The sequence below is a fragment of the Fistularia commersonii genome, chromosome 12 (genome assembly GCF_037954325.1).
Source record: "Fistularia commersonii isolate RoL2024-O1a breed Wild chromosome 12, RoL_Fcom_v1.0, whole genome shotgun sequence".
Lineage (NCBI taxonomy): Eukaryota > Metazoa > Chordata > Actinopteri > Syngnathiformes > Fistulariidae > Fistularia > Fistularia commersonii.
Genome location: NC_141295.1, coordinates 3,651,779 through 3,666,344, shown reverse-complemented (window position 1 = coordinate 3,666,344; position 14,566 = coordinate 3,651,779). Strand labels below are relative to the sequence as shown.

Here is a 14,566-nt window from a genome sequence, read left to right as displayed (position 1 = left end):
CACATGGGTATTGCTTCCGGGGACTAATAGTGGAGTACATTTCCTGGGGTCTGATGTTGGGTTGCATTTCTGGGGTTCTACAATAGGTAATATATCAGCGGTCTAATGTAGGGGTACATTTCTTAGGGTCAAATACGCCAGGTATATTGCAGAGACTCTTCTTCTCAAGTCCTCTGGAGTCCAGTACCCCAATTTTTTTTTGCGTCTAATGTTGGGGCATACTCTTTGGCATCTCTCATGTATCTCTGGGGGTCTAACGCTCCACTGTATTCCTGAGGACCTAATGTTGGGGTTTATTTCTCGGGGTCAGTTGCTTTGGCTCTAATATTGCGGTATGTTTCCTGAGGTCTAATGTCAGGGTATATTTCTTGGTGCGTAATGTCGGGGTATATTTCTTTAGGGTCCAATACTCCCATAAGTTTCTTAATGTCTAATGTTTGATTATATTTGTTGCCATCCAATACTCCAGTTCTGCGGGTCTAATGTCGGGGTATATTTCTTGGTCTCCATTTATTATGGGTCTATTATTCCAGTATTTTTCTGGGAATCTAATATCAGGGTATATTTCTGGGTGTTAAGTGTCGGTGTACATTTCTTAGGGTTCAATACTCCCGTATATTACTTAGTGTCTAAAGTTGGGGTCTAATCCTCTGGTATATCTCTAAAGGGTCTGATGCTCCTGTGTTTTTCTGGGGGTCTGATGTCAGGGTATATTTGCTGGCATGTAACGTTGGGGTATGTTTCAAGTGCTCTAATGTCAGTGTATATTTCTCTGTGTCTAATATCGAGGTTTATCTGTTGGGGTTAAATTCTCCGATATATTTCTGGATGTCTAATGTTGGGGTATGTTTCTCGGGCTCCATTTCTTTGGCTCTAATTTTCCAGTATATTTCTGGGGCTCAAATGTCAGGGTATATTTCTTGGCATGTAATGTTGTGGTACATTTCTTGGGGCTTAATACTCAAGTGTGTTTCTCTGGGTCTTCTACTCAGCTTCTCGGGGTGTCGGGATCGAACCCACAACCTGGGGTCTAATGTAGGGGTACATTTCTGGGGGTCTAATACTCTGTTATTTCTTGGTGTCTAATACTTCAGGTATGTTTCTTGGACTCTTTTTCTCCACTGTTTTTATCGGTGTCTAATGTTGGGGTCGTATTTCTTGGGGTCCATTTCTTTGGGCATACTATTCCAGAGTGTGTAACCCCTGACCCTTCGCCCCCTGCCGGATTGGACCAGAAGCTCAAACCCGAAGACCGACTCTTCGGTGACGAGCGGCTTCTCGCGTTGACGCCGGGTAATTAATCGCGTAAAACCACCCGTCTTCAATTTTAATACGGAGGACCCCAGATTGGAGTTAATTAATCCCGCTCCGGATTTAAACCGGGGGATGGAGGAGGGGGCGAGAATGAACCCGGATTGAGGTGATATTTCCCTCCAGATCCGCCCGGGTTTTCTTTTCTCTTCCGCCGGCAGCAGCAGCAGCAGCAGCAGCCATTGGACTCCTCCGATCTGCTTTTTTTTTTTTTTTTTTCTCACCACCTCTTGAGAATTGGAAATGGTGGCGGCGGGCGGAGGAGGGTTAGCGGTGGGGGTCGGATGGAGATGGGGAATGTGGAAGGTGCTAAATTAGCTGGCTGATCCGCGCTCATTGCCGCATACACATCCTCCCATTACCTCGCCCCGGCGCCGCTTAATATTCCGGCATGGCGCTGGCGTCTAGATAGCAGATTTATCAAATGGGAAAATGAATGTATGATGATCAGTTAAATTGAAAATCAGCGCCCGGGTGACAGACCGCGCTGACACCCTCGGTAATTAGAAAGAAAAATGATGGCGTCCGAATGCATAATAGAGCAAAAACAATTTACGCCCCCCCCCCCCCCCCCCCCACCACCACCAACTTCAACCCCCCCCTCTTTTTCCTCTCCCCGCTCCAGAACCACCTCTACCTACACACACACACACACACACACCGTAATGATCGCGTGTTCAAATTGAAAATTTCTCCTCGCTCGAAATTGAATTCATAAAGTGAGATGCATGAGAGGCAGGGGTTTGGTGGCGGGGGGGGGGGGGGGGGGATTTTTTGGGGGGCATCCTGGATCGGGCCGATTGATCGATTGATCGTTTGCGTCCCCCCCAATCGCCCCCCCCCCCCCCCCGCCCTCGCCTCGGGCCTGCACAGATACAGGCTGCAGATAAAACAGGCCCGCGGGAGGATTAAACCATTTAAGATCAAATGGGATAAAGTAAAATCTGCGAGCATATTCAACTTTAAATGCGGTTCAACCCTTTCTTTCTGTTTCTTGTTCAATTAAATCAAGCCGAAGTCCGTCGGATCTTAAAACATTACATATCGGCCTTTTGAGGGATCTTTTACTGCTTTATTATCGCTTTATTAACCGCTTGGTTTTCATTCGAGGCCGTCATCTACGTAAAGGGCGCGGGGGGGGTTAAATCTTTATTTTATTTATTTTTTTTAATTAATCCACAATCCAACTGGTTAGGTTAAAAAAAAAAAAAAAAAAAAAAAGAAAAGTGAAAGGGCGGGCGGGAGGAGGAGGGAGGAAGTGAAGATTTCACAGAGCGCAGGCGGAATGAGCGATTTAATGTGATTGTTTCGGCGGACGGGGACGTTTCCCGGGGCCTTATGGGAAAATAATGTCCTTATGAATTAAATAATAGGGTTATTACTTTCATTGATTTCAGCTGTCTGGGAATTTAGTGCCGAGCTCCCGGCCCTCCTTCTCCTCCTCCTCCTCCTCTTCCTCCCGCTGGTTCTCCTCTTCCCCCCCCACCTCCTCTTCTTGTCTAATTATTTTCCTATAAGCCCCCCTCCGCCCCCCCCCGTCGTGCAAATAGCAGAGTCACCGGGCGAAAATTATGTAAATATTATTAAAGGGACCCGGCACGGAAATTCATTTTAGCTCGTCGAAGCAAAGTAAAGCCACGTCTGCGTCCACACACACACACACACACACACACATACATGCAAGCACGAACGCCTCCGCCCACAAACCCCAATTTACTTGCAAAGAAGGGCGAGGTGACCGGGAGGGACCGTGGGATGTTTAGCCGGGGCCCGTCGGAAAACACGGCTCCCGACGGCGCGCCGGAATTAATGGGTTTTAATAATCGGGGATTTCGGGAAGGGGGGGGGGGGGGGGGGGGGTTTCCGGGAGGAATCGCGCTTCCTGCGGAGAGAAACAAACATGGAGGCGTGGGAGGAGGGAAGGGAGGCGGGGTGGAAAAAAAAAAATAACACACCTGCATGGAAGGCTGCATCCCTTCCCCCCCCCCCCCCCCCGCTTTTTTTTTTTTTTTTTTTTTTTTTTAAAAAGCTAAACCAACAACGGGTCAGAGAAATATTAAATGCAGCCCATCTTTATCTACACCCTTCCCGGAGGCCCCAAAGTCCTATTAGAACAAATGAGGAGGCGGGGGGACGCAGGGACGGAGGGGGCTTTTGTGAGGAGGCGCCGGCGCGCCTGTCCCATTATGCGCGACACATGATCAATAGGGCGATAACGGCGCAAACATCAATATAAGCGACGGAACAATGAGGGATATCATCGAACATCCATCTTAATACAGCGGCGACAAGAGCCGCCTGACGGCCGAGGGGGCCGCGGGCCCCCGCCCCCTCCCCGCTGGGGCCGCATCGCGCCTGCGCCGCGGCGCCCGGGGCCCCTCGCGGGCGGCACGCGCGCAGCTGGCGTCCGCCATTATTCCGCCCTCGCCCCCTCCTCGCGTCTCAATTTGACACCCCTGCCCCGCCATGCTAATTCTATTATTGCAGGGGGAAGTTTATGCGATTCCGTATCGGTGGAAATCGGACGACGTCTAATAACCCTTTGGGCCGAGAGGAGAGGGAAGAGGAGGAGGAGGAGGAGGGGAAACCGCCCGGAGACCCGCAGCAGCCGGTGGGAAAATAATTACTTTCATATCAAAACTCGGCAGGAGGCGCGGGGTCCTTTAGCCCGCCGGGCCGCTAACCTCATTCCGGCTCGGCCTTTCGAATGAATAAAATTGTTAAAGCAATAAATACAAACAGCCGGACGGAGCGGAGCTCCAGAGAGGTGCGGGGTGGGGGTGGGGGTGGGGGGGGATTTATCCGCGCTAACGCCGAACAACAACGGCTACGGCCGCCATCACCGGAAGTGCCGCCGCACATCATGCCAGAAGTGAACATGGCCCCCCCCCCTTGAAGACAGCCGTTCAATTTAAACAATAACTTTATTATCAAAATGTTTACATATAAATATCGTTTTCTGTTTTTTTTTTTTTTTTTTTTTGTTGTTTTGTTTTGTTCTTTTTTTTTTTTTTTTTTTTTTTTTACAATATCTGAGGATTTTTTGTTGTGTGAGATGGTTGTCATTATCCTAGGGATTTTTTTTGTTTTGTTTTTCTAACAAGTCGGCTCACCTCGAATAAAAGTAAAAAAATAAAATTAAGAAAAAAAAAAAAAAACGGAAAGGAAGGTTGAGAGAGAAACCTGCCTCCGGCCCCGAAGCCCCGAAAGCGAAGACGGCCGCAGCTTTCGGCGGCGCCCGGATCGAGCGCGCGTGATTAAAAAATAGATGGGAATTAAGTCTCCTGATTCCTGATATGCGTTTTCCTTTTTCCAAGAGTCTCAGCAGAGCTTTGGGAATGTTTGAACAGTCCAGGCCTCCGTCAGTCCATGTCCACGTCCTCTCCGTCCGTCTCCTCCGCGTCTCCGCAGTCCGTGTTCTCCGCGAGATGCTCGCAGAGCCCCGGGGAGCCTCCTTCCTCCTTCGCCTCCGTCTGAGGCGACGAGTCGCCGGCGTCCGCCCTTCCGTCCGCGCGGTCGCGGCGACGCCCCGTAGCATCCGCGTCAGCCGGCTTGGAGAGGTCAAAGGGCGCGGGGCTGGGCTCCGGGCTCGAGCGCGGGCGTCCGGCGTTGTCCTGATACTGCGCGGCCTTCAGGGCTGTTTGCGGCACCAGAAAGCCCAGGGGCTGATGGGTAATGGGGTAAAGCAGGAAGTGGCCTTTACCCACCAGCGTCCTCTGATTGGGCAGCGAGGGGAAGTCCGGCTGGGCTTTACGTCGAGGCGTGGCGTCCGAGAGGAGGCTCTCCACGCTGAAAGGGTTGCGCTTCTGCAGGGCGGAGGCCCGCGGCCCCCCGGGGCCCGAGCCGTGCGTGCTCCCCGGGGAAACCTGCTCCGCCTCTCCGGTTCTTTGGTCTGGGTGATTTTGCAGTTTGCTGAAGTCGTGCTTGGTTTGGTCGCAGCCGGTCTCCGTTTGGTGTCCCGCCGCTCCCTTGGCGGCCGGCAGCTCCGCGTGCGGCGTCCCGGCGACGCCCGACGGCTGCTGCTCGCTGTCGGTGAACTGGGAGACGCCGCTGTCGCTCTCCGAGCCGCCGGGCGTGTGGAGAAGTTTCCCCTGCGACTTCAGCAGCTTCCTCTCCTGCTTCCGCTTCTTCTTCTCGGCACGCTCGCGCTCCCTGCGCGCGATCTCCTCGGGGTCCATGGGCTCGCCGCTGCAGGTGGTCGGGTGGGAGTTGTGAGCGGGCCGGCCCGGACCTTTCTTCGTGTTTTCCTTCTTCCTCCATTTGGCGCGTCTGTTCTGGAACCAGACCTGCGTGGAAAAACCACCCGCGTCAGATTCATTTCCACCGCAAAACAGACCGGACGGGATTAAAAAAATTAATTTCGCCGTGAGTTTAAATCGTGTGCGGAAAAAAAAAAATAGATAACGAGAGCAAAACCGAATATTTTTGAAGGCGTTTAAGAATTTCAAGATATTCAAATCTGATTTATATTTACCTGATTTAAATCTACCATTTGAATGCAATATGAAAGAAAATGAAATCCAATTTTAAAAATGTCAGATGTCATGTTTATTCAAGCTAAGCACCTATTTTTTTTTGGGGGGGGGGGGGGAACAAAATCCGCGCCCGTGATGTTTATTAAATGTCCATAATCTTGTTTACGCAGCATCACAGAGGAGATTATGATAAAATCCCGGCTAATTTCTGAGGAGCGTCTCCTCGGGCCCCTTCGGGTCTTTATCTGGGATTAAGACCTGGACCTTTATATTCTATTCAATTATCAAAAAACAAAACACAATAAACAATAAACACCCTCGAGGTATTGATCACACGGGCCATAATACACTAAACGTCACTGTGTGAATGTCTATGTGTGTGTGTGTGTGTGTGTGTGTGTGTGTGTGTGGACATTAGACCATCCGGGAAAAAAAAAAAAAACATAAATCAAATGACAAAAAAAATGAAATTTTGGGAAAAAAAAAAAAAAGAGTTTATTTTTTAAGTTCCTATTTTCACGAGCACGGATGTGCCTATGCATGTGTGTGTGTGTGTGTGTGTGTGTCCTCCACCTATGTTAAACCGACTCCCCCCTCCTTCATCCGGGGTTCGGACCCGGGAGCGGGAGCGGGCCTCGGGGGCGCGCTCACGGCCGCGTGTTCGCCGCTGATAACGCCGTGCACGAATCCCGCGCACGGCGCACAATATAGCACGCGGCTCCCGACACGACGCGCCACAATGGCGCTTGTGAGGAATCGTTAATACCGGTTCTATCTCGGGCCCCGAAAACCTGCAGATAAGAGAGCGCTAATCGGATTGAGGGAGCAATAATCTGAGGGGTTAGGAGCATTAAAAAAAAAGAAAAAGCGCGGGGGGGAAGCCAGCTTAGCTTTCAAATTCACCACATCTCCATATTATTATTATTATTATTATTATTATTATTATTATTTATTGCAGAATTGCATGGATGATCTGGAAAACCGAACTAGCTTTTATCATTTATCCCACAACTGATAATTCATCCAAAACATGCATAACGATAGGTATAACACGATGAAATAATAATGATAAAATGTATTCAATTTTACATGTTTATGTTTATTTTCCATGCCTGTCACGTGACTGTTGATGTCTGTATTAGATACTGTCGCTGTATAGTAGCCGGTTTGTTTATGAAATTAAAAAAACAACTGGAAAGCGTATTGTTGAAATAAAAAATAACAATTATATATAATAAATATAAATCATGTGGAATATATATAAAAAATAAAAAATGGAATCGACTTGAAATAATAGCGAGGTGGAAATGGCGAATAAAGTCATCCGTAAAAACAAGCCGGAGAAAAATAATAATAATAATGATAAAAATAATGATCCGGGAGGATTTGAGATGAGCGATGGGAGGCTGTCGGAGGACGGAGGCGGTTTAAAGGCCGAGGGTGGCGGGAAAGCACGTCTCCGGCCGCGGACGGCTCAGCAAACAGCCGGGGTTTTTATTAAGCCATAAATCAATAGGTTGCGGCCCTGCATAATTCACAGGCCCGACTTGATTGGAAACCCTGACAATTGATAAATCGCCTCAAAACAAACACCTTCCCGTTAAAAAAAAAAAAAAAAACAACAAAAAAAAAAAAACAAAACAAGATTTCACGGACTCAAAAAAAAAAAGGATGTAAAAAAACTACAAATTCGGAAAGGCGGAAGTGGCGAGCAGAAAAGCGTGGCACGCGCGCCCCACCTGCACCCGGGACTCCACGAGGTCGAGGCGCAGCGCGAGCGCCTCGCGCATGAACACATCCGGGTAATGGCTCTCGTTGAACGCCTTCTCGAGCTCCTCGAGCTGCCAGCCGGTGAAGTTGGTCCGCGTGCGCCTCCGCTTACATCCGGGGCTTTCCTTCTCCGGGTCCCCGGGATCTGCGCGTGCGCGCGCGCGTGCGAGAGGCAGAGAAAAAGATCATTCAGATGTTTTTTTTTTGGGGGGTTGTTTTTTTTTTTTTTAAACATATATATATATATATATATATCATGACTTATCAAACAATTATTGATTTAGAACACTATTTGTCACACTTTTTAAATGAAGCTAAATATATTTAAATTTATTTAAGTTTTATCTCTCTCTCTCTCTCACACACACACATATATATGAGAAATTAAAAAGTTTTTTGATGCACATTTTAACCCCAACCCACCCTCAAAACATCTACTTTTAACAATATGATGTTCATTACAGCTGTAATTGACCTGCGTTTTTTTTTTTTTTTTGTTTGTTTGGTTTTTTTTTTCCACCCCTTATTTTGGAGACACTTGCGGTGGACCCCCCGCACGCCTACCTGCGAGCTTGAACTGCGGGCTGTCGGCGGAGAGCAGCCCGCCGGAGCCGACCACCGAGGCCGGGCAGGAGCCGCCGAGTAATCCGTCTATGGAGAAGGGCACGGCGGCCGCGGACTGCAGCTGGTGCGCGCCGGCGGCGAGCTCGTAGACGTGCTGGTGCTGGTGGTGGTGATGGTGGTGGTGGTGGGGGCCGAGCGGGTAGGGGAAGCCCACCAGCCCGCCCAGGGAGCCTCCGAACTGGGCGTGGGGATGCTCGAGGACCCGGCTGTCCATCGCCGGGGCTGCGGCGGGGCCGAAGTGAGGATGCGCAGGGAGGCGGTGTGGCTGAACATGCAGCCGCGGAGGAGGCGGAGGTGAGGTGAGGAGGAGGCGGAGGAGGAGCGGGGGAAGAGGAGGAGGGGGACCCGGGCCGCTCCGAGAGAGGCGGGGAGGAGGAAGCGGAGATGGAGGAGGAGGAGGAGGGAGACGCCGAGCTGCTCTCCGGCCGAAGACGACTTGACTGAATGACTGACTGACTGACGAGCGTTTTTCGCGAGCAGCCAATCAGAAGCCTTAATCGCTTTGTGACGTCAGAGGCGCGCTGAATGGAGTCAAAGGGAGTGTGTGTTTTGTTTTTGTTTTTTTTTTTTTCATTTATTTATTGGTTTATTTTTATTTTTCCATTCTAGCCGGGGATGCGTCTAATTTACGTCGCGGACTCCGGTGTGGAAACGGGCTTCCGTTTCATTCATGATATTATTTAGTGCTATCAACGATAATGCACGTTTTTTCATACCCCTACTTTTAAAAAGTCTCTCTTTACTTCTCTCTTTCTACCCATTCACCTATTTTTTTTACTTTTACCACCTTGGCACTTTTATTGTTTATATTGTTATGGTTTCTTTTAAATCTGTATTTTGTGTATGTGTCTGTTTGGCGTCCATGAGTCCTGAGAGTAAGCCACCTTAAATGAAATGTATTATTATTACCTTTCTGTGTATCACTCTATTTTTTTCTACTTCGATCACTTTGTCACTTTTCCTATTTTTATTGTTGCTTTTAAATCTGTATTGTCTGCATGTGTGTTTGTCTGTACAGGCGCCTTAAAAAGTATTATTATTCTTATTATCTATCTATCCAGCGTCATGTTTTACAAGGGCATCCTGGGACAGATTGATCCAATAACAGCACCTTTATCCCCCAACCTCCTCCACCCATTTCCTCTGCTGTCACATCCCATTTCAAACTACAAGGCCCTCTCTCTGCTGTCTGGGTGTGACGTGCACGCCGTTTAGTTAGCTTCTCCCGCGCCGCCACGGCGAAGAAGCCCGACGGCACCAGACGAACCGGAAGACGCACGTGGATTCCCTTCCTTCGGCCTTCCTCCATCCTTCCGAACACGTTTATTTAGAAAAAATATGTAAATAATCGTTTGAGAAATGGCCCAGCCGCCCGTAGAGCGAGATGGCTACGCTTCATCATCGCTATTATTCCTGGGGAAAACAAAAACCAAGCAAAAAATTTGGAAAATGTCCGCTAGCTCAACATCCAGGTGCAATCATGAAATCCTCTGCTGCTTGTCGGCTAGCTGCTAACCGCTAACTGTAGCGCCGGCGGTAATTGGAGCCCGCGCTTCCTTTTCGGCTCAAGACGATTCACGTCGTCCGATTGTGTCCAGTAATTCCTGGGTCTCCGTCTGCGTGGAGATAAATCTGTAAACAGACACGCCGTGAATTTAGCGGCGATGTTAGCCATAACACTTGTCACGTCGGGCGAACTGATATTCATTCTGTTTTGTTTTGCTTCTTCTTCGTGGTTGAACCATCATGTCCGAAGCGCCGTTTATCAGATGTGTCTTGTTTGGCTTCCTCCTAAACAGGAAGTTCCTGTGGCGCGAAATGACAGACTCACCGACGGCAGTGAACGGCAACAAACCGTACCAAATCTAGGTGTGTTGTATCGGGTTATATTTATGTTTTGTTTCCTTTTTCAACTCATTTTTTGCCGCGCCTCCATGCAAGAAGGTTGGATTCCGATCACGGGTTTTTTCGATGTTGAGTCACCTTGTTCACCCCGTGTGGTTCCTCCTGCAGTCCAAAAATATGCAGGAGGTGAATGCAGACATGTGAGTGCTTGAATATGACACTGAGAGGGTGAATGCTTGAACATCTATATGAATGAGTGAATGAATGTTTATATGGGACATGGATAAGAAAGTGAATGGTTGCCCCTTTCTTGAACTGATGTGATGTGCGGCTCTAGATCGCGTGTGTCAAACTCAAGGCTCGCGGGCCAAATGTGGCCCGCCATGGCATTTTATGTGGCCCGCGAGAACGCTTTAAGAGGTCTGATCGTGTTGAAATAAATAAGTCAAACATGCGCATTGACCACAAACTGTATTTCCCATAATTCGTGTTACTTGCGAAGTGATGGCATGAAATTGCAGTGTGTCCACATCGATGCAATTTTCAAATGCATCGATGGAAATGGAAAATACAAACGATCCCCAAATGTCCAGGAAGAGAAAAGTTGATGCAGATGGAAGGCTGTTTCAAGAAAGATGGGAATGCGTATGTATCTTTTTGGATTCGAATGAGTAATTCATTCACAGTTATTTAACATTAAGGAGTAGTTACATTTATTTGGTTACATTTACACTGTTACCGTTACACGTGGCCCTTTGAGGGCAACCATTATGCAAAAAACAAAAATGTCATACATTCTGGATTCATTACAAATCAACCTTTTATTACTTTAATATGTCTGATTATGGCTTACATCTTAAGACAACTTAAAGAAATCCTATCTCAAAATTTTAGAATATCATTAAAAAGTTGTTTTTTTTTTAATTGCATTACAGAAGGTAAAGAAGTGTATCAAAATGTTCTAATTTTCTGAGAAAGCTCGGATTGGCTACAGATAACAGGTGAACGAATTTATGAATGATTGCATTACTCAGTTTTTCATGCGAGCGTCGACGGGGTTTGGTCACGTAGTTTACGGGTTTCTGCAACAGAGACGACCCGAAAATTCCCGTCTTTCCCGCGACACGCGGTGGAAGGGCTTCCAGTGACGTCGGCGGGGTGAAAGCGGGGCATCAGCAGACGTTTGCTCAAAAAAAAAAAAAAAAAAAAAAAAAACTAAAAGGAAATAAAAATTAGCAAAAAGTGCAACGTGATATCCCGTCATGGTGTTTTACAAGGGCCCTCAAAGCTAGAAACTAGATGTTCAGTGGGACGCGGGTTGACGATTGGCAGCTGGAACGGCGTTGCTTTGACACATTTGTCCTCATAAAAGCGCGATTTACGACGCCTTTTGAAGGAGCCGCAGATTATCGAGGACGATAGGCAGCGGGACTGTCTGCGCACCCTTGGGATTTGGGGGGGGGAGGAAAATTCCCCAGTCAGCTGAGCTGTCCTGTGGCGTCTTTGTGGGAAAGGCGACGCAGAGGTGACGCAGATCTCGGCCGGCATCGCGAAGCGAAGCTGGAGGAGGAGGAGAGTCGCGCCGTTTGTCTTTTTTTTTTTTCCCCCCAAACCCTGAAATGACTTCCTTTTTAAAATTTCGCAGATTCCACCGGGTCCCTGCTTGGACTCCCAAAAAGAGGGGTTCTTGGGGTTCCTCAGGGTTCTCCAGGTTCCTCCTGCAGTCCAAACACATGCAGGAGGTTCACTGGAGATCCAGATGTGCGAATGGTTGGACGTCTCTAGAAGACGCGGTTTTATTTCCATGTGACACATGAATGAGACGATAAATAAGAATAAGAGTAAGAACGACTTTATTCATCCCGAAGGAAATTTTTGTGCCAGAGTTTCATGTAAAACATAACAATGATAAATAATAGTAGGAAGGAGGGAGAATAAGAAATACAAATAAAACTATAAAGTGTCAAAGTCAAAGCTACAAGTGTTTTAAGGTCTTAAAAAGTACAAAGATTTGAATATTCCCTTCGGCTGAAGGAAGAGGAATTAAAAAGTCTGATAGCCTCAGGTAGAAAAGACCTCCTGTGGCGTTCAATAGTCCGTATTTGACGTGCGAATGAATGATTGAATAGTTAAATGTCAATATAATGTGTATAAATAAACGGTTGTTTGTCTCTTATATGTGAATTAATGAATGGTTTTATGTCAAATGAAGTGTGAATGCGATAGTGAATGGTTTTATGTCCATATGAATGAGAGGGTGAACGGTTGTGTGTTTGTATAACGTGTAAACGAAAGAGCGAATGGTTGTATGTCTCTATCTGATATGTGAATGGATGAATATTTTTATGTACATACGACGCATGAATGAGATAGTTCTATGTTCCTGTTGGCGTGAATGAATGAATGAATGAATAGTCGTAAGTTTACGACGCGTGAATGAGAGGGCGAACGGTCGTATGTCTACATAACATGTAAACGAAAGAGTAAATGACTGTATGTCTCCGTCTGACGTGAATGGATGAATGAATGTGTTCATGTCTATATGATGCATGCATGGTAGTATGTAAATAATGTGTGAATAAATGAATGGTTATATGTCTGTATGACATGTGAATGAATGAGTGAATGGTTTCTATAAGACACGTGAGTGAGTGAACGGTTTTATGTCCATATGTGCACGTGAACGGTGATATGTCTCTACATAATATATGAATGAATGAGTGAATTATTGTCTATATGATGCATGAATTGTTGTAAATATGTATATATGATGTGAATGAGTGAATGGTCTCTATAAGACACGTGAGTGAGTGAACGGTTTTATGTCCATATGTGCACGTGAACGGTGATATGTCTCTACATAATATATGAATGAATGAGTGAATTATTGTCTATATGATGCATGAATTGTTATAAATATGTATATATGATGTGAATGAGTGAATGGTCTCTATAAGACACGTGAGTGAGTGAACGGTTTTATGTCCATATGTGCACGTGAACGGTGATATGTCTCTACATAATATATGAATGAATGAGTGAATTATTGTCTATATGATGCATGAATTGTTGTAAATATGTATATATGATGTGTGAATGAATGGTTGTATGTTTATATATGATGTGAATGAATGAATGGTCTCTATAAGACACTTGAGTGAATGAGAGGTTGAATGTCTCTATATGCAGCTCCGTGATTGGTCCAGGATGACCGCCTTCTCTCTCGCCCAATGACAGCCGGGATAGGTCCAACCCCGGGGGCACAGATGAACGAATGAATCCCGGACGCCGTTTCCGGAGCGGATTCAGCCCAAAAACAGATAAACGCAATTAGAAGTCGCAACCATCCTGAAGCTGAAGGTCCTGTCCTTCCCTGTATTTATTGCTTTTAAGATGGAGGTGTGTGTGTGTGTGTGTTGTAGGGGGGGGGTCTGAATTGTAGAATCAGGCCGGGAGCCACCGGGCGTCCAGGTGGACGTCTTTTGGGGAGGGGGGTGTGCGGGTGTTGGTCGGCGGGGGTAGAGATTATACATATAAATTGTAAACGGTGTCGGCGGGGCCAAATGTGGCCCCGGGCGCTGACTGCTTCATTCTGTGTTAAATTTCTTGACAGAGAGACACCGGCGTGCTGCTGAATACTGAATGGTAATCAGAGCTGGTTGAATAAGTGCCCCCCCCCCCTTCCATCCCAACCCCCTCTCTTCCATTACTGTGAATTAATTCGACTTTATTTATCCAATTTCTGGAGCTGACAGAATGTTAATTTGAGTCGAGATTTCTCGCCCGCCGCTCCGCCCGTGACCCCTTCCCCTCCTCCCCCGCCACCCCCCCGCCCCGGGATTGGCGTGTTGTAATAACCTGAATCTTTCACCAGAAGCTCAGATAATTGTTACCTTATTAGCATGTAAATTGTTTAATTAATATTATTATGAAGAGCCATATAATCCCTCCGTTACTTGACCCCGCCGGTCGGCCGGGCGAGCGTCGCTCCCCGCATCTCAATGTCGACTTTTTTTTTTTTTTTGGAAAAGGGACTCTTTAATGTCGCCGTTGTTGTCGGGGACGCTCTAAGCCCTCGTCCGACCCCCACTTTAACCCCCCCCCCCCCGCGTTCCTTAAATCTCAACTTTGATGTCGTCCCATCTCGCCCCCCCCCCTTCTTATTCCTTTTTTTTTTTTTTTTTTTAATTTCCCCGCCGTTCCGTCTGATGTGTATTTATTTTCCTCCTTGTCGTCATTTGCCTACAAAAGCCTATTTTTTTTTTTTTTTTTTTTCCCCTCCCTCCCCCTTGGCTAAGCCCCTCCCCTGCCTTGCCCGGCTCGCCGCCGCGCAAGCCAAATGCACGCGGCGCTCGATGAAAAGCAGCCCTTGACATGAGGCCCTGAGAGACCGCGGCATTTTAAATTCCCCTTTTCTTCCTTCCCTCCTCCTTCTCCTCCGCCCCCCCTTTTTTTTCTTCGCAGCGCACGAGTGACATTGTCAGATGCTCGCTTTAATTAACTTGATAATAAGATGGGCGACTCAAATACAGGCCGGTGTT

At 47.3% G+C, this 14,566-nt stretch overlaps 1 protein-coding gene across 1 annotated transcript; it reads right to left on the bottom strand.

The window, feature by feature from the left end:
• Window positions 1–4,355: 4,355 nt before the first annotated feature.
• Window positions 4,356–8,599, bottom strand: LOC147228171 (homeobox protein unc-4 homolog). Its single transcript, XM_086156170.1, has 3 exons — window positions 8,121–8,599; window positions 7,526–7,701; window positions 4,356–5,597 (listed from the first exon to the last, which is right to left on the bottom strand). The coding sequence occupies exons 1-3, from the start codon at window positions 8,392–8,394 to the stop codon at window positions 4,674–4,676; spliced, it is 1,374 nt and encodes a 457-aa protein (XP_086012296.1). The 5' UTR covers window positions 8,395–8,599; the 3' UTR covers window positions 4,356–4,673.
• Between the last annotated feature and the right edge of the window lie 5,967 nt (window positions 8,600–14,566).